Source organism: Haliotis rubra, unplaced genomic scaffold (genome assembly GCF_003918875.1).
Source record: "Haliotis rubra isolate DU_JTF1 unplaced genomic scaffold, ASM391887v1 Scf208, whole genome shotgun sequence".
Lineage (NCBI taxonomy): Eukaryota > Metazoa > Mollusca > Gastropoda > Lepetellida > Haliotidae > Haliotis > Haliotis rubra.
This window is the reverse complement of record NW_025766092.1, coordinates 96539-122363: the sequence shown is the minus strand read 5'-3', so window position 1 is coordinate 122363 and position 25825 is coordinate 96539. Positions and strand designations below refer to the sequence as shown.

General features: G+C 38.5%; 2 protein-coding genes across 15 annotated transcripts in view; one reads left to right on the top strand and one right to left on the bottom strand.

Moving 5' to 3' along the window:
• Positions 1-25825, bottom strand: part of LOC124276334 (multiple epidermal growth factor-like domains protein 11) — a 97150-nt gene that overhangs the window by 7570 nt on the left and 63755 nt on the right. The window contains exon 1 of one of the 8 annotated variants that reach the window (XM_046711953.1): positions 14296-14411. The exons of 4 other annotated variants lie outside the window; for them this stretch is intronic. The gene's annotated coding sequence lies outside the window, so the exon portion shown is untranslated. Of the gene's footprint in view, positions 1-1449; positions 1607-11704; positions 11795-14295; positions 14412-25825 lie in introns of those variants that run through there. 3 more of the 8 variants (XM_046711958.1, XM_046711957.1, XM_046711956.1) reach the window with 3 other exon arrangements.
• On the top strand, positions 15-25288 carry LOC124276332 (multiple epidermal growth factor-like domains protein 11). 7 transcript variants are annotated; one of them, XM_046711948.1, is made up of 8 exons: positions 15-104; positions 17247-17330; positions 17956-18336; positions 19928-20335; positions 21477-21597; positions 22804-22844; positions 23186-23235; positions 24780-25288. In XM_046711948.1, exons 2-8 carry the CDS (start codon positions 17252-17254, stop codon positions 24957-24959), a joined length of 1260 nt encoding a protein of 419 aa, XP_046567904.1. In that variant the 5' UTR covers positions 15-104; positions 17247-17251; the 3' UTR covers positions 24960-25288. The 7 variants fall into 7 exon arrangements, with proteins under 7 accessions (XP_046567904.1, XP_046567907.1, XP_046567908.1 ...); XM_046711951.1 differs by lacking the exon at positions 15-104 and adding an exon at positions 4238-4347; XM_046711952.1 differs by lacking the exon at positions 15-104 and adding an exon at positions 11953-12229.

Below are 25825 nucleotides of genomic sequence, written 5' to 3'. Positions count from 1 at the left end.
GTAATATTGCGCAATACCGGTAGAGGACGCTGGGTGGACTCTATATTTATCGCCACACACTATCGCAACTCTCCAACAACACGTGAAAACTTGGTAGCTTTGAGGTAAGTTTAGTTGATATGATGTTTGAACATAATTAAAAGTTATGATGGATCATATTTATCATGTTGAAAGTAATCAAACTGTATTCTGGTCAGATGTGTCAAGGATGTGATGAGAAAGGAAGATATATCACAACCCAGTGTGCCTTTCAGCATATCCTTTATGCAGCTGAGATCTCAACTTCAATGGTGATACCTAAACTGTAAGTTTGTTGAAAACTGAAGTTCAGTATCGATTACAAAACTCAGTCTAAATGTAGTTTGCGGTACGCTAGAGGTTTTATCAGCCATTACTTGTTCCCGGAATACCTGTGTGGAGTCAAAAAAGTGCAATACTGACAGATGATATGGGTATGCTTTTGATTACAAACTTGTGGATTCTATTTAGAAGAAAACAGAAAGTGGTTATTCTCTGGTATTTAATAATTTCCAATGACAAAATCGACTACAGTTTTTTGTTCAATGTTAACAATATTTTCATCCGGGTTTATCTCCATTAACATCAACTCTCTTTATTATTTAACTCTTTTGTTGTTGGTCTTTCATGAATTATAAATACTCATCGATTTTGCCACATATAGAAGTATTGGTTGTAATTTGCAATCTTTCAAGATCGATAAAACTTGAAAAGTGACCTCTCAGTTACTTTGTAAATATACAATACATAATCATCACAATCAAACATTGTAGCTGTAGTTCCCAAGGACACATAATAATTTTGTCAAATGAAAGTTTGTAGCTGGATTGCTGTATATTTCTTCTTTAGCATTGAAACTGCATTTCGGTATGTACTGAGAAAATATGTTTATTTTTTTAGATACGGTTACCCGAAAATTCTTATTCACAGTCATTCTACGGTGTTCAGAGATCCGTTGTTCATTGACATATTCTTGGAGAACATCAACTTGCTACAGAGACATCCACATAAAATATACTGATTTATTTTGATGCTTCGAGAAACATTAACACAACCTTAATGGACCACCAGTCCTGGCAATGGTATAACAAGTACCAGTTCCTTGTGTAGTCAGAGCTGTATTCTAAACGTGACATTCACATTACTCTCTTTTAGTAAATGTACGCTATGGAATGGTATACCTGTCGTTTACACGTTGACATATTTATGTTTAATATGTTAGTGTATTGATGGAAAATCATAAAGTTTTACATTGGATTTGGTCAGAAATGCTACATAAAATGTTATCTACCTTTTCCAATAGTTCGTATCTACAGCAGTAAGTGCTTATTAAGTATCCTTTATCCCCTTATATAAGGAAAACTAACTTTGACAATGTCCCTTGAAAGACTATTTGAAAAAATAGAAAAAAACAACACACAAATTTCTTACCTTTACTAGGCTCAGTACTACTCTAGCAGACATCTAGATTGCTAAATGTGATTATTACACAAGTGTTGGTAATGTAATACTTTTGTCACCACTTGTCGAAATAGCGGCGGTTATTTTGAACGCGTTAAGCCTCAGAGTGTCAGCGTAGCCAGTCAATTTAACCTGACTGATCGCATGACGGCTTACGAGTCACATGACTGATATTACACAATGAAGCACTCTGGGGCGGATACAACGTTCTCGTATCACATTGGGTTTCCGACAAAGAAAGTTATCGTGTCCTAGACTTTTATTCATCATCATCACACGTTTATTACTCAAAATAATCCACCATCGGTGGTACATGAGTATAACAAAGAGGTATGTTACATACAATATGTACAACAAGATGACTAAATGATGCATCAATTAAAGTGTTTGCAAATAATCTTGATGAACTTGGATACATTTTCAAGGGTAGATATTTTACTTGAAAACAGTTGACGGAATTTCGATAAATTTGGCCAGGAACTATAAGGTTCTTTTAACAACGATTTACGTATGTCTGCAAAATAATTACATTTAAACAAATAGTGGAACTCATCTCCGATCAAATGTGAGTCACATAAGTTACAAACTCTGTGTTCTTTTGGTATATTTTGCCATCTCCCTGTTTCTATGGGGATTTTATGGTTGCATGTTAAAAATTTTAGGATCGGTTTAGAAATAGCATCTGAGAGAAGTAGGTATTGTTCGAAGTTTGGAGAGCGCTTCAGAACTTTATAGTATATTCCTTTAGAGGAGTTTTGCATATCGCTCGTCCACGATTGTAAAAATTGGTCCTTTAAGATAGATTCAACATTTGAAATGATCCATGAATTTGAGTATAGATGAGGGTTGTCAAAAAAGTCAGGCAATCCGCACCTACGGAGAATATGTTTAACATGACTTAGCCAGACATAGTTATTCGATGTTTTGTTTTGTTTAGTAATATATTGAAGAATGAAAGTTGCTATTTTGTTATTTGGATGTGATAATGTCAATTTACACCAGTACGAGATTAGTCGTTTCGAAATTTGAAGCTGAATAGGTTCCCTACCAAGCTCCCAGTAAACCATGAAATTAGGGGTGTTATATTTTAAACCAGTTGCTAATTTAAGAAATTTTAGATGTACTCTTTCTATCATGTCAGTCTTCTCATGTCCCCATATTTCACATCCATACATCAATATTGGTACTACTAATCTATCAAATGCAGAAAGGAGCAGGTCCAGTGGTAACTTAACATTTCTGGAACGTTTTAGTAACGCTATTGATGCCTTCATACCAAGATCGGCTATGTGTTTAACAGCAAAATTCATACGACCATTTCTGTGTAGTAGAGTTCCCAGATATTTATAAGTGTCTACAACTTCTATTCTATCATCATATAGTGTAAACGATTTCTTATAACTAGCTGCAGGTCCGGAACCAAAAACAATAATATTAGTTTGCACTAATATTTACTTTAACTTTCCATATGTCGCAATATACAGCGAATTTATTCAGTGTATGTTGTAAATCATCATGAGTTTCAGCTAAGAGGACTGTATCGTCAGCGTAAAGTAGAACTAGCAATTTTAGATAAATAATAAACTCATCATTATTTGTTTTAATTCAATACCGACACATGCTTGTTCTTCTTAATGGGATTCTAAGTCATTTAGGAATAAAGAAAATAAAAGAGGGGACAAGTTTTCTCCTTGTCTAACTCCTGAAAGACAATAAAAGAAATCTGATCTTGCAGATTCTACCATAACGCAAGATTTTATATCATTATACATATTTTGTATTAAAGTCAGTATTTTACCCTTGATACCAGTTTGTCTTACTTTGGTCCACAGTCCAATTCTCCAAACCTTATCAAATGCTTTAGAAAAATCAATAAAGGCACAAAAGAGTAGAGCCTCAGAGTGTTATCGTAACCAGCCAGTTTAACTTGACTGATCGCATGACTGCTGACGAGTCACATGATTGATATTACACAATGAGACAACACACACTGGGGATGATACAACGTTCTCGTATCACAAAGAAAGTCATCGTGACCTACACTGTTATTAAAACACGCCCAAATGTCTCACATCTGAACTGCAGACACACACATGCATATGGTTAATCATAATAAAAGCTTTTCATTTAATTCCCATATGGCCAAAGAATTCACCTTAGCATATATGCATGTACAGTGAAAATTTAATGAAGTAATAATTATATTTTGGAATTGTTGCTTTATACGTGTAGACTTTAAAATATACATGATTGTTTTTGCATTGTTACCATAGAAAACATTGTTTCTGTCGTATTTTCTATCTTTATTTATTTGTATTGTATTTGTATTTTCTGTCTTAATATGTAGGTATACAATATTATATATATTTTGAATACAATACATAAACTTACTGTGACAAAGGTAACAAAATTGTTTGAATATGAATTGTTTTCCAACAGAGAACGACTTCTTTCTGTCAAACATTAAGACCATATTACCTGAAAACGTCCAATCGCATTTTGAAAACAAAAAACGCAATGTTCGATCCTCTCGTTAACGGGATTTATATCTTGAACTTTATGGAACATTTTAAACTCATTTATGCTGCTTGATATTATTACACTGAATACAATTTTGACAGACAATAGGGCAAACGTTTTGAACGCCTGACAGCTATTGGATCCGCTGGCGTTGATTCTTAATTTCTACGACTATGAATAATAAACGAAAGGTGTCATTCACGGGTGGAAAGTGCGACGTTATACTTCATTGTGTTGTATGTGCAGTTGGAACTATTTTTGTCCCATTTCCGAGGAAAGACGTAATCAAATCAAATTAAATCCACGTACTTTCTTTGAGTCACTCAGAGCTACAATTGGCAACGGAAGGTGAGTAATGGATGTGGCCAAGTTTCCACCAAAAATCACGTTTTTTTGGGTGTATGTACAAACTTTTCAAACTGTCTATGAGAACATATATTTAATGGAAACTTAAATGGATAATCCAAGGGCAGATTTGCATCGACGAAGTCAGAGTTAAGGAACAGGGACATGACGATATTTTCATTTTTATTTTAAACTTTTGTATGGATCATAAAAATCCTACACATGGTTCCTCGTATGTAAATAACATCGATGACGTCTCGTTTTATATCTGTATTATGTATCCATTGATCATGGACGATCAATGTACCATGGGCCGATAGCCTACATGTATCCTTTACAAATAAACAATAAACAATAAATATGTATCCGGTATATATATACTCAGCAGCAATAAAAAACGCCAATACTACTTCCAAATTAGATAGGCACTGTAATCAAATTATTACAGAAATGGACATAATAAGCGGATAAAATTTTTTGTGTGTGTAATATCTTGACACAACAATGCATAACCTAGCACAATTTCGAGACATTACGTGAACGTTTGCAATCCATTCAGACTCTTGACTTCAGTATCTAGTGTTACCACCACGAGTAGCAATAACTGCAGTACAGCGTCTATGCATGGAGTGGACCAATCGATTAATGAAGGCCATTGGCACCTGGTACCACACTCTGAGAAAGGCCTGACGCAATAGATCGGCTGTGTTCGGCCTTGGTATGACATTATTCAGTCTCCTCTGAATTTGATCTGAAAGATGTTTATTTCGGTTTAAATCAGGACTAAGGGCAGGCCACTTCAAAATGTTGACACCGTTGTGCTGTAGGAAGTCCCATGTAACTCTGGCAGTATGGGCCCGGTCGTTATCACGCTGGAAAATGTTGTTCCGGTGACGTGCGAAATGTGGTATGAATTTTGCGCCTCGTCTCCCTGGACCAAGGCTCGGGAACACCACAGGACCCACTCTCTGGTTCAGGCCATACTCCATCCCATACTATGACGCTTGTACCTCCCCATGAGTCTCTTTCCATAACACATTGGTCTGAGTAACGCTGGCCACGTCGTCGCCATATTCTTGTTCTGCCATCTACAGTTGATACGCAGTACCGACTCTCATCTGTGAACAGAACAGTTCTTCATTGCCTGTATCGCCAGTTTTGGTGTTGTAGGGCAAACTGTAGACGTTCACGCCGATGACGAGGGGTGAGGATAGGTCCACGGTAAGGTCAACAACAATGGAGGTTCCCGCTGTTAAGACGTCGGCGTACTGTATCAGTACTGATTGGTCTTCCGTGTGTTCCCATTGTCAGGCTCTCTGTTTCGGATGCCTGCATGAAGGGATTCTGTACATGCTGTCGCACAATATGGCGGCCTTGTCATCTTGTGGTCACCCTTAGTCTGCCCGTACGGGGGTATTTGTGGTGTTGGTGGTCCGGAAACGTTGCTGCAGCCTGTAGATGGTCCGAACGTTGACCTGGAAGTGATTAGCAACGGCTTGTTCAGTGTGGCCAGCTTCTAGTCTTCCTAGCCTGGTTCCTCCGAGCTGTCGTGAGTGCATTATATAGGGCTGGTCCTTGTGAACAGCACGTACAGCATGAGTTGCATGAAAAACATGGAGAACACCGTACCGTCTCCGAGATCAAGTTGCGTTTTTGAGACCATTTCCTGCGTTCCATTATGAGTTTGGGAAGGAATGTCTTTGCTCAGGTAAAGTTGGAGATGTTGTCAAAAATATACAATCAAAACATTATTTAAGTTGGTTGCTCGTTCACTTCTGTGAATGGGATTTCTCACGAGGCTTGACGGAAAACCTGTAGTTTTGTCGTGACGCACCGAAATCAGGTATAAAATGATGTACCAGGATAACTGTGGTTTAACAGCAATTTTGTCTAATCGTTTGATTTGAGGAGGTATTCACGGTGAATAAATAACCCATACGTAGCAATAAGTCTTGGTATTCATTTCTAAATGATGATAATAGACTGACATTCAGATGTTCAAATGGAATTGGTAACAATACATTTAAAAACATTTGATAAAAAGTATATACATGATTTACGTGAAAAATCTCTTCATAGGAATTAAATATTGATTTTCTTGTCTCACGAGAAATGCAACCCTTGTGTTTTCGTATGTATCAACATGTCTCATTATTCCACGCGGTGATCGTGTAAAACAGATTTATAGGGGTATTTAAGACATATAAAATCAAGAAATTGGATGTTGTGGGTGTTTATTTCACCCAGAATATTTTCTGCTTGTCTAAAGGAAAAGGCTTATTCAGTACAACGCAACATCAAGCCATGTACATTTTGTCCTACGGTGTTGATTTTGTCGATATTGTTGTCATAACGACCGCAATTCACGCTCAAGTTTATTGATTCTCAACTATATTTTCATTGTTGTACACTGAGCAGTAAATGCAACAATGAAGAGTGTTGCTAGTATTGATCGTCGTGAAAGATAGCTCACAGCTCAATAGTTTTGAGTGGTGAGTGTTGAGTTCCCCTTCAGCCTATCGCAGTTCTGACCTCCTAGATACCGTATCTAAGGAAATCAACATGCGTAATGTATGTACAAAACAATGCCACACAGGGGTACAAATAATGTGGTAACATTAACCTTATAATACGTCTAAACACGTTGAATACTGGACTCATTCCCACATTCTCGAAATGACAATTATCAATGCAGAAACTATGCAATAAATACTTTTCAGTAATATCTCTTGGTTTGAAGAACAACTTATATTTTTAGATGTTTAGATACCATTGATACCATTGATCATAGCCGGCTTATAATTCTGTCTCGTCTCAGGAATAACTTTACTATTGATAGAATAGTGTTGGATTGGTGTACGTCTTACTTGCCAAATCGTCATCAAGCTGTATTCATTGATGGTTGCCCTTGTGAAAAAGTGCATCTCCAAAGTGGTGTATGTAATGTGAATGACGGATTGCTTGTTTTTGAATTTGGTGCTATGACTTTTTCAGTTTGTAAATAATAGTATAATGAATATATAAGTTTAAAATGTGCATGCATTTAGACTTGATCTCGTCACTATATGGCTGGAATAATGCCTATGTGACCTAAAGCCCAACTCATCTCAACTCAGCTCCAATGTGGTGTTATGCCAGGATTCGTACTGGGACCTGTCCTATTCACACTATACACAAAGGATCTAGGGACTTGTCATTCGCCAGTTTCAAGTGAGAAACGAGAGTTGTAGCGGATAAGACTCAGCTTTATAACAGCTTCAAACAAAATCCAACTGACGCACAATCTGCAACAGAACACATGGTAAAGTGTTGTGACCAGATCAAGTCATGGATGCTCACCAACAAGCTGAAGCTCAACGACGACAAGTCAGGGTGTCTTCTTGTAGGGACTACAGCTCGCCGGGAACAGACCAACATCAAGTCGTTTCACTTTGGCGAAACCTTTGTTACCTCTATCAAACAGTGTTAAGGATCTTGGTGAGTCTGTAGATCCGGAGTTCTCATTGGCCCAGAAAATATAGTTTCTGTCGTATTTGCTATCTTGCATATGTAGGTATACAGTATTATATATGTTTAAATACAATAAATAAACTTAATGAGACGAAGGTCACAATATTGCTTAAGCCGGAATCATCCAAAACAGAACAACTCCTTTCCATCAAATAGTAAGAGCATACTATCTGTAAACGTTCAATCGCATTACGAAAAAAACTCACAGTGTTTAATCCTCTTGTTAACGGGATTTTATATAATAACATTTATGGATTTAGGATATTGGCTGTTTGGTACCACAACATTTCAACTCATTTATACTGCTTGATATTATTACAGTGAATACAATTTGCATCAAAGTTATGGACCTTAAAGGTGGCAGACAATAGTACAAACGTTAATATCGTCTGGCAACCATTGGATCCACCGGCGTTAATTCTTAGTGTCTCATACTACCATTCAGTTTCTATTACTATAAACAGAACCCAACACCTTGGAACATGAGTTTATAATTGACGTTGTCACTCGGTGTACACAGACAGAGGCTATGTCTTTAACATTTATCATATACTGAAAGCCATTAAAAATGCAATTTGACATTCATACTTTCTTTACTCACACTAATTTCAACAAATATAAACCGAACTGGCAGATATGTTTTAAGTGAATTATTTCATCTGAACATGTCCAGTCAACAACAACATCAGTGACACAACAACGACATTACAAAAAGGGGGGTCACTTGCAGTCAATATCGTGTGTGTCCACCGTGCACTGCAAGACATGCTCGCAGTCTTTGGGGCATTGAAAGACACACATTTCTCAGGAACAGCTGTTGGATGATCTGCAGCATCTGAGGGTCTGTGGTCTGATCATGGCACCACCCCATCCAAAACGATCATGTTCAAGGACACAGTTTGGCGCAAGTCTTTCTCCTTTACGTCGATAAATCTGTTGACGTCCATCTGCAAAGGATAAGTTTAACCTGGATTCATCTGCAAAAATGACATCTGGCCATGTCCTGTTGCCAAGATTGGTCCCTTTTGCTGCCCATCGCTGTCTGGCAAGTCTGTGGCAATGAAATAAGGTTGGAACAAGGTACGGGTGACGACACCGGATGTTGAAGGCAGCAAGGCGTCCTTGCACCGTTTGGGCGCTGAAATGACGATGACTTGTCCGCATTGTCCTCCTTGCCTAATAATCAGCTGTTTGGAACCGATTCCGCAAGTGTGAAACGTGGATATTGCGGTTTTGTCGAGTTGGTGCACCAGGTCGCGGACGATCAGCAACACTTCCGGTAGCCCGAAAGCGTTGTCTGAGTCGACTTACAGTGGATGGATGCACATTAAAGTGCCTGGCAATCATCACATCTGAAGCACCTTGGCTGACCATACCGATAACCTGATTCCTTTCGTCTTGTGTCAAGTGTGGCATTTTCTCAAAGTGATTGAGCTCCACAATTCCTTGTGCTTTTACAGGGCCTGGGTGCAGGAAATGCATATGCACAACGTGTTTTATGAATGTGGTTGTGTTTACGAGAAATGTCAAAGGTTCAGTTTTAAGTATCAAAGTTCATGTGAGAGGAATGCTCCGTGACTCGAACTCGAAATGGGCCAGAATAACAGCCTTTTATCCCTACATCCTCTGTATCGCAGGAAGAAATCTTCAATAGCACTTTTGTTAGTTTCAGGACAACAAATACCAATTGCGTTTTTAATGGCTTACAGTATATATTCCTATGTGTCCTATGCGTACCAGCATATATAAACGCAAAATTATGACTGGTAATATATCAAGCTAGAGCTAAATCTTGCTCCTTCATCAGGTAATGTTTCAGAGCTAATTCTTGCTCCTTCATCAGATGAATGATGAAGTTGCAAGAATTAGCTCTGAAACGTCGTGTAAAGAATTAAAAAGAAGTTCTTATCCATAAAACGTGTCATGTATTCATGTTCGTCCAACTTCTAAATGTCTTTCAAAAACATCAATGAAGAAGCCTAAAGTAAAAACACAATATCAAATGTTCCTATTCAGATTAAGGATATCGAACTTCTAATTATCTCTCGGTTCTTGTACAAAACGCCTCTCACACCAAGAGACATGCTCGGGTTCATATCTTCATCAACGATCACGACTAATTAGTTCACCTTCTCATGTCAAGGAATCGTGATTGAAAACTATTTTCCAAATAGGAGCGATAGTTCAAATCCACTGTTTATGAATCATTATGAAACAGGTAATTCGGGTGTTGCAAATGTAAGAGTAGGATATTATCCTGTTCACAGCTGGCACTCGTTGGGAAATCAAATAGGCCCGAGAACTATCATTGGTCATCCATAAAAAACAGATTTCACTTAGCGTAAAATCATTTGACAAAGCTCACAAGAAACCACATTCCCAGAATTGTTCTATCCATTGGGTAGGTTCTTAATGGTAGTAAACTGAAGCCCACAACAGCATTGAATCAGTGTAAAGGTAGTTCCGGATTAAAATTCCATTTCAGTCAGTCCAATCCAACATTTTCTGACAAATGCAATTTAATCATTATCTGTGGAAATAGCGCGGTGTCGGGTACAGTTAACGTCATGTCCCCGAAATCCTGATGTGTTTCATTACAAACAATAATTGATACACCCAACAAACACTTCCATGTGAATCACAATATAAACGCGTAAATTCTGTCCAGCACCCTGTTCCTCACTGACATTTGGCATCAGTTAACATTATATGTTCCCCTCGATCGAACTGTTGTCGGGCTACTCCGAGCTATCGTGATGGCCTATTCCCAACAAAGGTGTGTGCTTTAAAATTTTGTTGTGGACGAAGTACCATTCCCTTGCAGTTGTTGTTTTTCTGTGTGTTGAGGAAGTATAAAAAACTCTTTCCTCATTCCTGTTACTGAAATTTGCCATTGTTTTTTCCCCTACGTGTTGAGGAAGTATATAAAACTCTTTCCTCACTCTTGTTACTGAAATTTGTTCCATTATTTATTTGGTATTATTGGAAATATTTCACAATGCATCGGTATATGATAACCGTTTCTGAAAGATTTGTAAAGAATGAAGTGACGCCAATATAATGAAATTACAAAATGAATGAAATCCACAACAACATAAAGACCCCCGAGTTTCAAATACACACAACAAGGTAACATTTGTAACAACTGTTATTTGATTGGGAACTCGGACTTGAGTTTACTCAGATTAACCCTTATAATCGAGTGCTATTCAAAGCCTATGGATATAGCCACAAACATGATGGGCGTTTTGTGCAATATGTTCAAATATATTTTGCTGGAATAAATGCTAAATACATTTTATGATGTAATTCTATTATACTACGGACGATCTATCCACAATATTTGTCAACTTTTCAAGATACATAAAAACACTGGTGCAAATTTAGTAACATTCACATTGACACTATTGTTTGAAGGTAGTGCAACTACCTAACTTCATATCTACCTACCCGCCCCTCACACACAAGCATGCATGTATACATAGATATATACGTAGGCACGCATGCACGCACGCACACGCACACACACACACACACACTTACATACATACATACATACATACATACATACATACATACATACATACGTATGCATAATTACTACTAAAGTGCCGCTCAGAATGGCCACTGTAATCTTGTCTTGCAATCAACTGCTACAACAACGCGGCTTCGTCATAATGCATGGTCGCATTACAGTTTAAGTGCAATCTGGCATCATACCATGTAGACCACTATATCGAATATGTGAAACTAATGCTATTATTAGGAATATGTCATCGTCAATAATTGTCATACATGTAATAAAACTACACATTTAAATCGGAAGGGGTAATATTTCATCAGTTCCTACCTGTAAATAGAGGTATGCTTACCACTGAAGTATTTCTCAATGATCTTTAAAGCCTCAGCCAACACATGTTGCTTAGCATTCAGGCTTTACATCGAATATCGTCCCTGTAACACAATAGAGTAACGTATTGTTCGTGTGCTTTTCACTGCGCAATAACGGGGCGCTGGGTCGGAATTTATCGCCAGCTCACTATGCAGCTCCACGACCACACGTGAAAATTGTGCACACTCGGTAGCGTTAGGGTTTATTTGATAGGATGTGTTAAGTAAGGAGATGTTTGATGAAACGTATCATCAAAAGTTATGATGGATTATAATTATCATTTTGAGAGTCATCAAACTGTATTCTGGCCAGATGTGTCAAAGATTGAATGTCAGAAAGGTCAGATGTGTCAAGGAGTATATGATCACAACTTCGTGTGCCTTTCAGCATATTCTATATCGGAATATCAACCCGAGATATCTTTCTTCTTTGAAAGGGACTTTATGCAGTAAAGATCTCAACTTCACTGTTAAGACCGAAACTGTAAGTTTGTTTAAAAGTGAAGTTAAAAAAACACTGTTGATTACAAAACTCAATCTAAATTTAGCTGTCGGTAGAGGTGTTATCAACCATTACCTGTTCCCGGAATACCTGTGTGAAGTACAGATGATATGGGTATGTTTGTCATCACCTAGTTTGATTACAAACTAGTGGATTATATTTAAAAGAAATTTGAGAGTGGTTATTTTCTGACATTCTATCATTCCCTGTGACAAACTCGACTACAGTTTGTTCACATTTTAACCAACATTATACAGTCCAAGTTTATCTCCATTCACATCAACTCTCTTTATTATTTAACTCTTTTGTTGTTGGTCTTTTATTATTTATAACAATGGCTCATCGGTTTTTGCCATGTAAAGAAGTATCGGCTGTAATTTGCACTCTAGAAAGATTGATTAAACTGACATCTCAGTTACTTTGTAAATATACAATACCTGACCATTTGGTTTGGTTTGGATGTTGTTTAATGCTGCACTCAGCAACATTCCAGCTTTATGGCGGAGGTCTGTAAATAATCGATTCTGGACCAGACAATCCATGAGCATCGATTTACGCAATTGGCAATACATAATAACAACAATCATACTTTGTAGTTGTAGTTCCCAAGGGCACATAATCATTTTGAGGAATGGAGTTGCGTCGCTTTATTCCTGTATATTTCTTTGCATTAAAACTGCATTTCGGTATATACTGAGAACATATAGATATTTTTGTATTAAATATGGTTGTCAGAACATGCTTGTCTTATTCACTTATTCCTTTGTTCATTGACGTAATCTTCCATCAACATCAACTTGCTACAGCGACATCCTCATGGAAGATACCATGTGCAACACACTACATATACTCATGGAAACGAATAAAGGAACTCATGAAAGTACAAATGTTCCTTTATTCTTTTTCTAGGTTTCTTTGCATGCTTTGTTTGGCAATGTGAGTGAAATTCTGGGAATAAATAAATGAACACTTGAACTTACATGTGTTCCCTTATTTCATGTGTGAGTTATACATTAATATATGAACACAAGCCTAATGAACCAACAATTCTGGCAATGGTAAAGCAAGTATCAATCCTTCATGTTGTCAGAGAAGTATTCAATTCATGATCTTCTCTGTGGACCTACTCTAACTTGATGCAATGGCACTTGATGCACCTGTATATCCTACGTTACATGTTACTTGTCGATACCGATCTTGGTGTCGACATTCTCTCCTAGATTTCCGTAATGGAATGGTATACCTGTCAGCTAAAGAATCTATGTTTAAAATTATGCTTAGAAATTATGGATGGGAAGGGGAGGGGGGTCACTGATTTTGTACATGACATGCAGGGGAGGGGGTGGCACTTACTTTGTGCATAAATTCTAAGGGGGTCATTCACATTGCTCATGCTTCTCCATAAAAATCGTCATCACCCCCTAGCCATAAATTAAGAACGGTCCCTTAAGCTGACGTAATTATCCTGGTGACGGTCACGTGACTACCCCAATCAACTAGGGTTAATAAAAATACCTGAATCTAGATTGCTGAATGTGACTATTACTATTTCACAAGCACGCACGCACGCATAAACATACTTACATACACACACATACATGCATGCATGCATATGTACATGCATACATGCATACATACATACATACATATATACATACATACATTATGTCTACACTACTCTGCAGCCTTACTGACATTGCTATTTTTAGATTCCAATGTAACTGCAGCTTATCGTTAACATCTTTGCTGCGCCGAGAATTTCCGAGAAGGTGCTAGTTTCTGAGAATTACATGACCCAGTTATTTCAGCGTTACACTATCAACTGCTGTACTCTATGTAACGAACATAGTCGTAATTGATGAACAGTTTTACTTTAAATACATGGAGGAATCACAGTCGCAGTCTAAATATTATGTAATGATTTTGTAGTTTGGAGTTCTGGGAATGATAACAGCAGACCGATATCAGCATACTCCTACTCAGGATAAGTATTCGTTAAACATCAAAGTAAGTCAAAGGGATTAAGTACACCTCTAACGAAGACTCACCTGGAGACGTGACAATTGTTCCAGTTTCTTGTACAGGTATGGATACTTTATACAACCAGAGGTGTCATTCACGGGCGGAAAGTGCGACGTTATACTTCAGTGTGTTGTAGGTATAGTTGGAACTATTTTTGTCCCATTTCCGAGGAATTGCGTAATCAACTTTGTAAGAGGTACTCCGAGCTATAACTGGCAACGGAGGCTGAGTAATGACTGTGTAGTATTTGTGTGTATGTATAAACTTTTCAGACTGTTCAAGAGAAGAATTATTTAATGGAAACTAAATGGATAATCAAAGGATATATTACATCTACGTAAGAGTTAAATACAACAGGGACATCAGGATGTTATTTACCCTTTTCTTTTATCTTAAACCTTTCCTCAGGCCCATTTGTTATATATTGGATTATATGCATCTGTGGGAAATAAGCAACCCTAGGTTCCTCGAATACAAATAACATCGATTATGTCTTTCTTTATATCTGTACTATGTAGGTGGTATTACTCAGTTTTCATGGGGAAGTCACGCTTTCCGTGTACGGGATTCCCTAACGAGACTGGGTGACGAACCCAAATCAGGTAATAAAATGATGTACCAGGATAACTGTGGTCTAAACAGCAATTGTGTCTTAATCGTTTGATTGGAGAAGATATTCACGGTGAATAACCCACACGTAACAATACGTCTCGGTGTTCATTTCTAAATGATGAAAATAGATGGACATTCATAATTTCAAATTTCAGCGGTAAAATACATTAAAACATTTTATAAATAGTATATACATTCCTTTACATGAAAAGTATACCCATGTTCAAAATTTTTAGATTTTTCACAATAGGAATCAAATATTGAATTTCTTGTTTCACGAGGAATGTCACCCTTGTTCTTTCGTATGTGTCTACAATCTCATTATTCCACTTATAGAGGTAAGACATATAAAAAGTTTATTCAGTACAATACAACAGCGCCGCGCAGTCAAAGCGGCCATGAATAACAACAATGAAGTGTGTTGCTTTACTGATCTCCGTGAAGAAAATAACTTGGTAACTTAAATCGTGCAATATGTCTGAACATGATAAGGTGGTTGGTGAGTTGTTTAACTCAGCAATATTACAACTATATGGCGACGGTCTAAATAATCGTGTCCGGACCAGCAAAAATTCTCCCACTACCCTCATTACATAAAATACACATAGTCTATGTAATGAGTGTGGCGGGAACATTTTCTAAAAATCCATTTCTTCACCGATTTCGTTCAAATTTAAAATATAAGTTACTCATAACATATAACAAATATACGGTTGCAAAAAAATCTAGATTTTTATTTTTAAAAATTATTGTCCAAACAGTTATTCGAACCCCTGTGAGAACGACAATATATAAACAATGTTTTATAAGTTGGGGGACAATTCCCGACCCAACCAATTCTCTATGGTGAAAGTTCATGCCCACTATTACATAACGTACTTACATCCTAAAGTGTGCAAAATGTATGACATTTCAGCAAAGAGCTTGGTCAGACAAAGATATTGGTTTCATACAACTTAATTCATATACAACTTGCAATTTACAATCGCTGTAAATTTCCAATCACTGGACATATCAGTTGTATATATCATTATTCATGACAGCAATAGTGTTTGTAAAGATATGACTAATAATTACTATTTCTATGAAAGAATAGCACTTTGCATTTTATTTATTTCAGTGTTAAATATTCATACATATTCCACACAGTAGGAATATTCATGGAAAGACGGTTTTTTATTTACTGCTTGTGCAACTCCATTTGATCTTTTATGTCAGTGAAATCCTATTCTGAAATACGAAATTAACTGACTGTGCATGTATACAATCTGCAAAATATCCAGCAACCATATGATGATAAGATCACAACCAGATTACTTGCACAAGCATAGGTCTTTTTATAATATGTTTAGTTCCGGTTGGAAACTTTTAGAATTGTACGGTAACTGGAAATGTATGCTATTCCAAGAAAGAAACGCATAATCCAGAAATCTGTTGCGAAAAAATGTATTTTTCAAACATGTGTAACTCATCCACAAATAGAGTTTAGTACCTGAATTTTTATATCAGTTTAGAAGAAGGAAAGGTTTGTACAACGTAATGGATAATTTCAGTTAACGGAGACGTTGGGCGCGATGGCGACGACGTAGCACGGTCCCGACGTCGGGTCTCTGGCTCTCGGTCCAGTCTCTCTCAACCTGTTCCGTACCGTTTGACCGGATATCCTTCGAAGTCCAGGCACTCTGGCTGCTGTGCTCTCACCCGTGGCAGTACGGTCACGCAAATGTAGTACCCGGATGTACCGATCTTGGGCTGCAGTGGTGACTCGTGGTCTGCCTATACGGGGACGGTCATTTGTAACCAGCTGCAAGCCGTGATATCGTGCTCAGGCTAACATTCAGACGCCTGGCAACGGAAGATTGATAATCTCCAGCGTGCATTCTTTCAATGGCGATGTTCCGTGTCGCAGCGTCAAGACGTGACGTAGTGATTTGACCTTGAAACTCCTTCAAAACGAATGCCTGTCAAGTCGATTTTTTACTTGTACAATTGTGTAAAATCATGTTATCAACACTTTTGTTACATATTTTGACGATTGTTTGAACACAATTAATAGGGTATTAATAGATTTTTAAAAAAGTACAAAATTCATATGCGTTTCTTTTTTGGACAGTATGTATCCAAATGTAACAAACATATAACATGTAAAAAGTGTGCATAATCTTCACTCCTAATTCAGCCAACGTCAGAATCACATGCCTCTATCCCAATCCCCATCCTATCCCGGTAAACCCCTAAACACCAATCCCTGTGACCCTGAACCCAAAACAACATAAGCTTACATATCCATGCACACGTACATCCAGTCGAGACGTTTACATGGTTTGATGGCTGAAGACATGATACCGTTATCCCTTTTCTCCAGACAAAATGAGTCGGGATCGGCACCGTGGAGTTTTACCAACAACATGTTGCTTTGCTGTGTACATGTTTCTCCTGATACACCACGGTAAGACACACCGTCTATATAGTTGAAGAAATCTTCGTGAATGTATCTTTTACTATTATCTCTACAATACCATATGTGGTACTCGATCCATTGTTTCTACACTTTTCCTTTCCTTAAACATATGTCAATGAAAAAGTCACTGTAAGTACTTCTTCAATTATCAATTGTTAGTTCAATTGTTTCTTTCACGCATTTCCCATGTGCAAAACTATGATAACCGCTTTCATGTCTATACATTGACATTTCAAACCAAGGCTCACACTATCTGAAGTTGTATCTGTGTATTGATTAGGGCCACCTTCACTTCTGTCTGCATACTTTAGTCTTTCACAAAATATTATTTTACCAGTAGGAAGTACATTATTTATAATTAAACACAATTCAAAAGGAAAAGACCAATGGCATTGATCCTGTTGTATTGTGATGTAGCTGACCTGTCATGATGAAGGGGAGGTGGGGTAGCCGAGTGGTTAAAGCGGTAGCTCGTCACGCCGAAGACCCGGGTTCGATTCTCTACGTGGGTACAATGTGTGAAGCCCATTCTGGTGTCCCCCGCCTTGATATTGCTGGAATATTGCTAAAAGCGGCGTATGACCCAACTAGCTCACTCACTCTTATGTTGAAGGTGACAGTACAACTCCACGACACTTCAACAAGACAGGCTGTGTCAGCGGCTTCTACGGGTCTGACTGTAGACGGAGCTGCCGAGGAAACTGTTTGAATGGACGGTGTGCCTTACTGGCCAATGGTCGATCCGTCAACTGTACGGAGGGGTGTGTGTTGGGGTGGAGGGGGTTAACGTGTAGTACTAGGTGTAAGCGTCCGTGTCTGGAGTGTGACAGATACACGGGAGATTGTGTGGGACAATGCAGGGATGGTTTCTGTGGAGCTGGGTGTTTACAGCGATGTCCATATCAATTTTCGACGTGTGACAAAAGTTGTGTAACGCCGAGGAAACCGAAAATGACTGATGCATTGAGGGAGACACATGGTAGTAACAAAGAAGGTAAGGAGTTTACAAGAACACTTACGAAACGAACCGTATGTATGTGTGTGTTATCTGTAGTTTCATGTCCCATAATTAAATATGTAGTTCCATAATCCGCAATGCCGTTCTTCGATGATTACATTCGAAATGAACTAGTGCAGAAAAGAAAGTAAACACCTTGTTTGACCAAACTTGAAAAAGAACAAAAAACATATATAAATGAACATCTGTAAAATTTCAATAGAGTATTCAATTCTACAGCAAATGTACACAATTTCATTTCATAAAGTCGAAAGTACCATTTGACTCACGACGTCGTCATATGAGCGAAATATTCTCAAGTACGACGTTAAACCCAATTTCACCTCACCTCACCATTTGACTCATCGAAAGAAACGGTATCATAGATGAACTTTTACACAAATCAACAAGGCGTTTTTTCTGCAAAATGTCATCAAGTGTTGATTCATTAGTGAGTGTGACCCCGCTGGCTCCACTACACGCCAGGATACGTCGACACATTGATGATGTAAGACGACGAATGACGTTAGGCGTGATCCGTTGCCATTCCTGTAGGAGACATTGTTCCAGTTGTTAAGCGGTGACAGGTGTCTGGTAGTCTTCAGGTTGGTCGATCCAGATAGTCCCATCAGTGTTTTATGAGTTTCATGTCGGGAGAACATGCTGACCAACTATGTTAGCGTTATGCAGAAAGTCGTTTGTCAGTTATGCTGCATGAGGCCTTGCGTTATCGTGTTGGTAGATAAACGGATAAATTGCAACACAACTGGTCGCAAACTTCATCCCTGTATCTTCGAGGATTCAGGTTGCCAAGAATAATCACAAGTCTCGTTTTGAGATTGCCGTAGATCCCTCCCCACATCATCACAACCGGCTCCAAACGGTCGGACTTGCTGAACGGTGAACATCACACGTCGTAAATCACGCATCAGCCAACATCGAACTCGCCAGGCCCATGTCAATGGACGACGTCGGTTTTGAAGAGTCAGATGCACTCCGCAGTAGTGTCGACGTATTCGAAAATCATGTTCTCTTAGTCGCCGGTACGGTTTCTAGTGCCGTCGATGCCGTTGACGTCACCATTACAAAACGATTTCTCAGATGAATTGTCCGTTTGTGACGATCATGACCGGGGCGTTGTCACACGTGGTCGACCACACCTTGGCCTGTCTGACGTATTGCCTGTACGTCTTAGTTGTTGCATCAGTCCGATGACAGTTGCTCGGGTGCAGCCACAGGTTCTCGCAATGACGGTATGGTTAGCTCCTTGATGGGCCATTCCGACAACAACTCTCTCTCTCTCTTACAATTTGCCTCAAACGTGGCACATTTTTGTGTTCTTTTTACTACTGTATTGCTCACGTGTCGCGTAGGCTTTTTTATACCGTCAGTATGCACGTGCACTTCGTGTTACATGTATGGTTTATCATTTTTATTTTAATTTTTGTGAATCTTTATGTAATAATTTGTGGTGTATGGTTTCTTTTGAGCACTAGTTTATATTGAGCCCGAACATCCTAAACAAATCTCCCTTTCTGAGAATATAAAGAAATATACAACAGTCTGAGATAATGTCATCTTTCAACAGGTTTGGACGTGAATCCTTGCACGGAGAAATTTGGCAACAATTGCTATAACTGCAATCAGTGCTCTGAATGCCTGACGGGGTATTATGGAAGCAAATGTGAAGAGAAGTGCACTGAAAACTGCCAGTTTGACTGTGATATCCAAACGGGTCTCTGCAGAGCATGTAAAGATGGCTTCTACGGTGACAACTGTTCAGTTCCGTGTTCGACGACATGTTATAGGAAACCTTGTAATATATCAACTGGGGCTTGTGATGATGGCTGCGGAAAAGGATCTTGTTCTCCTAACACTGGATGTGACAAAACTTGCAATGCCAATTGTCCAAACAATTGTCACTTTGAAACATGCTCGTGCTTACCGTCATCTTCACCCGAGACTACGTCCGCAACACCCAGTTCCCCTAAGCAAGGTTGGTTTGTTTGTTTGTTGTTTAACGCCCCACTCAGCAATATTATAGCTACATGTATATGGCGGCGGTTTGTAAATAAGCGAGTCTGATCAATCTAGTGATCAATAACATTATCATCGATCTACATATTTGGGATACGATGACATATGTCAACCAAGTCAGCGAGCCTGACCACCCGATCCCGTTTGTCACCATTTCCGACAAGCATAGGTTACTGAAAATCAATTCTAACTCAGATCTTCATGCGTCCATAAGCAAGGACAAAGTCAGGTTAAATATAAGTGTTTAGACGACTGAAGGAAGCACATGTATAGCACATTACGTGCATATAGGTGAGTGTAGATATTTAAGTACTCTATATGACGCTTCTACACATTTCAGTTTGGCCAATTGATAATGTTGTGTCACTAAAACAATAAATTGATTTGTCGTATGATATTTTTAACATTGTTACCATATCATAGTTTCAACATTCTCCTCATTAAATAAAAATGGATGTAAGTTTTTGGTAAAACGGGTATGTTGTGTCTTATATATGATACGTATCTACTATGGACACAAACTCTAGCGGGTTCAGCTTAATGAAAGAAAAATATACTGATAAGGACACGTTTTACCAAGAGGATATGCTTAATTTTTTAAATGAGGAAAACATTTCCAAACCATTATGAAAGTTATCTGATGTTTGTCCATATGGATAAAAATTGGGCTCCTTGTTCATATTAACAATGGTATGTTTGACAACATGAAATATAAAGGCAAGACACATTATGCATAATGAGTCACAACGGTGGAAGTCAGAAAACGCGTTCTTAAAACAATATTGGAGGTCTCGGAACAGTTCTTATAACATGAGAAAATCTATGACCCGAACGCATTTTCCAATAACAAAACAGAATGCGTCAGAAGTCCAAAAGTTGTAAGTGTCCGAAGCAAACCCGAATTTATTTATTCAGTTCAGAGTCTGTAAATCATCGTGTCTGGTTGCTTTACAGGCCAGTTTTGTTTATATTTATGAGCACATCGTTCCTGATGTTTGCTGTTTTATTTAATGAATATTATGTTAGATTTTAGATATGCGAATATTCTATCAACTTTGCCTTTGAGTAACAATGATACATTTACCATTGTCTCTATTCAGGTGGCATATTGGCAGTATACTGGATCTGCTTCATTGTAAACACGATGCACCTGGTCATCGTCATCATCTTCATCGTATACGGCTACGAAAAGAAATGGTGGACTTCACTAAACTGTTTCTGGTGAGTTTTTTTAATAAATAAACGTTTTTTAAACGAAATCGGATAAAGATGGGATGCATTACAGACTGGAGGAAAGGACCCTGGCTATGACGAAGTTGGTCTTGTAGTCTCAATACTGACTGACTGACTGAGTTTAGTTTTACGCCGCTTTTAGCAATATTCCAGCAATATCACGGCGGGGGACACCAGAAATGGGCTTAACACATTGTGCCCATAGTCTCAATACTCTGTTGTCTGTTTTATGACATGTTCTCTTATGGCTTGGTGCCGCTTGAGCATCGCAAGCATGGTCCTGTGCCCTATTTCAGTTCTGCGATGTGGCAAGGATAACCTCAGATTTGTAGTGGATTTTTTCCTCTATATTCTTGGACCTTGGTACTACTGTTTCATGACTCTCCAAAATATAAGTTACTTAACAAACTATCATCACTTTTTGTTGTGATTTTCCCTGTGAAGTTTTATGAGGGTAAAGTAATAGTAAACTGATGCAGTAACAGCCCCAAGGGCGGGAAAGTAACTTTTTTAATTTTGGAGACAAACGTTATTGAAACATTTTTCCAGAGTTGGTCTGGTGTTTTCATTACATTCAGTGTTGAAAGGAATGTTTCATCATGAACCGATTTGGAGTTAGATTGTGTTTCATCGGTATAATTTTGACCGAAACAATTTATACAGAATGCTCACCAAAATCTGTTGTTGTTGTTTTTTTTGGGGGTAAGTGGAGAATGAAACAGTTTATGAAAAAGTTGTTGACAATATGTCAGTGAATGAAACATAACATGAGAAAGCTTAATGAACATGCTACCCACCGTAATCATTGTCACAACCTTCTGAGGTGATAGTCCAGAATACTAGCTATATCCTACAGACACATGGAAGTGTTATCTTTTGTCATGTGCGTCATCAAGGGGCAAAGTCTACTGTCACTTTAGCTATCATGACTGTCCCACTCCACTCGTGGGTGTTTTCTACCCTAACGCCCTACTTCACTTTCTAATAACTGGCTGTCTAACAACTATCCGTCAAGAAAAGGGAGATAACCGATGCATGACACCGGTGCATGACATCCCATTTGCATAGATCGAAGCACATTGCTGAGTTGCGACAAACAGTATATTCTAAATAATATTAAAATTTGGTAGAATCCTGTTATAGTCTAAGACATAGAGTTTATACACATTTGCCACATGCGGTATTTCATTTCAGTCAAAAAAAGCCAGGGAGCGAATCAAGTGAACCAGATCAAGGTAAGGATATGTTTTTCTCTTTGATTTCCGTTGTATGTGTCTGCTCACTGAAGCAAATATTAATTTCTTTTTACGCCTTGAAAACAAAAGGCTCACAAGACTTAAAAATAAAAGAATTCTTTAAATGGCATAAATTTGCCAATGTATGACCATCGAGGTATTTGTATTGGTTCGATAGCTCGATCAGTGCTAATATACATGTACCTACCTACCTGCTATGTAGTTACCCGTATAAATTGACTGCTTTAAGTACTGTTGAGTAATCAAATTTCAATTTGGCATCTCCGTTACACATTAACGATGTCAGTATTTTTTTCTCATGCATATTTATGTATTTTCAGCAGGAAATCTCATGCAAATGTCCGGCAAATGCAAGGGGACACCGGATCAGGTAATATCGGTGCACATTGTTTGTGATAGTTCTATTTTACTTTCTTAAGCGACGATTGACATTTTCCAGGAACCAAATATGGTGCATATTGAACCTACACTGATTGGTCAGTCCTAAAGGTTAGCTGACGCGACCTTCTACTAGGTTTTGTTAGACTATGTATAGCAGTGTAACGAATAATGCTGAGCTTAAGTTTACTTAGACTGAGAACCGACACATCACATTCTAAGGTATAGATAGAAATGACAAAAAAATATAATATGTGATTATAAGATGTCGATATCAACGCTGAAACTACTCCCACGCATATGACCACAGGTACCATCAAATTTGTCAAGTTGTATTCTCGAACACTTGACCATCTCACTCACTATCGCCCCAAACTGATGAGTAAAGCAGGCGTCGCTAAAAGCATTCGCCTGGACGCTTGTGGGTTGAGTTGAGTTGAGTTGGGTTTTGCGTCACATCGGCATTATTCCAGCAATATAGTGACGAGAACAAGTTACTATATTGCTGGAATAATGCCGATGTGACGCAAAACCCAACTCAATTCAACTCAACCCATAAGCGTCCAGGCGAATGCTTTTAGCGACGCCTGCTTTACTCATCAGTTTGGGGCGATAGTGAGTGAGATGGTCAAGTGTTGGAGACCCTTGCACGATCATCAGAGGCGTCCATTTAAAACCAGGGCCCAGAATACTGTCCCAGTCTATGAAGGTCACCTGGAAACAGAATTGGCCGTATCGCTGGACGCAGTGGACGGATGTTATGTTTCAATACCTGGTTAGGGCGGTGGGATTGCCTAGTGGTTGCTCGTCACGCCGAAGATCCGGTTTCGATTCCCAACATTGTTATAATATTTGAAACACATTTCTGGTGTCCCCCGCCGTGAATTGCTGTTATATTGCTAAAAGCGGTGTAAAACTCAACTCACTCACTTACTCCAATATCTGGTTGTGTACGGTTCCGCCATTCATGCCCCATAGCCAGGAATCCTGTGAGGTGTTGAATATAATTGTCTTGTAGGAGTGACGTCGTAAGTGACAGACAGTCCCATGGCATGTCATGTGTTCTGTTCTGCTGCAGGTACCACATCCAAAGAGAACATAATAATTACCATTGTTCCTATTTGAGCAGTGGAGGTTTGTGGCATAAAGCCGTCAAAACTAATGTGTCTATAAGCACCTGAAAGCTAAACAGTAATTGTGTACATTTCACATTTCACAAGCTACAGACAATATGTACGTGCAGGTTGTAAATTACGACCTTGAAGTAGTGGAGATGTCTTGATGAATGTGTATTTTAATTTCATAAAATGTTTCTATTTAATTCTGTATAAGCTAGGTTACATGTTTTGTTGGTACACATGCACACTGCTGTATTACATTTTTGTCATGTATTTTGTGTAAGACGTTGTTACGTGTATATCCGAACCAATTCACTATTGTACATTTTATCGAGGACAACGACGAGTTAGGATTACAAATTACATGAGTTTGCAGTTATCGGATATTTAACATTCCGACTTATTGCATTCATTTCAGACTCCCGGGGACAGTGTGACAGAAGATGAGGCGAACACAGTTTCAAGAACCTCAAAGAAAAGCTGTTGCAACCCTGTACAATCCATAGGACGAAAAGCAAGAGGATTAGCATTAGCATTAGTATGTGGCTATGTCTTGATGAATATTATTGTGTGTGTAATACTTTATTACAACATATAAGGCAATTCATATGTATCAATATGTATGCACTCTTGTAGTTTTGTAAAATAAGAATGATTGAACCCCTCTCTTCATCCCCACGATAGGATGTTAGTGAACAATTTCGACTACATAAGGAACGCGGGGCGCGGTGGGTGATCCAGCGATGTTCAGGTGTCGGGATCGAGCCCACCTGTGACCGGGTGTAAAAACCTTGGAGTCAACTTTATGTGCAGACTCTTTCAGTGTTGTCACAACCCCTAGTATACAGTACACAACCCTGTGCAGTTGAAAGAACCTACGAATCCGTTGATATATGACCAGATGGTGGCCACATGAATACGTGCAAACACCTAGTTCCGGGTATAGCAACGTGCAGTGAACTTGGATAAAGTACTGTGACTATGTGTCCTAGTCCACCAAGCTGTGAATGGGTACCTCGTTAGGATGAGAAAGCCACAATAACTCGGTGCGCTTAGTGACAGCCTCAGAAGAATTCCTGCCAACAATCCTGATCTTGTCCTTTTTGATAAACCCAATGAATTTATTTATATCATTGAATTTTCTGTCCCTTCTGACAGCAATGTGGTTGACAAGATTCAGGAAAAGCATGATAAATCTTTTGACAAGATGAACGATAGAGACTTTCAAGTGCCTAACAGACAGTGGATCTCCAACAATGTGTTCCTTTTGCGGGGAACAGCATTTTTTGAGCTCTAGTAGAAAACTGAGAAATAAGCCAAACGCTTAAAAGCTTGACTTTTTCAAATCAAAATCTGTGTGCTTTGGATGTTTATCTCCAGGGCATTTGAGTAAACATTGTAACAACAGACTGAAATGCAATGTGAGTGAACGCATGTAAGCAGCAATTTTATGACAAAGACGGC

Excerpts from the sequence above, each read along its gene's own strand:
- LOC124276332 (XM_046711946.1), top strand. Across the intron at positions 20,336-21,476 it reads ACCCAGTTCCCCTAAGCAAG|GTGGCATATTGGCAGTATAC; the intron begins GTTGGTTTGTTT and ends GTCTCTATTCAG. Across the intron at positions 21,598-22,803 it reads ACTTCACTAAACTGTTTCTG|TCAAAAAAAGCCAGGGAGCG; the intron begins GTGAGTTTTTTT and ends ATTTCATTTCAG.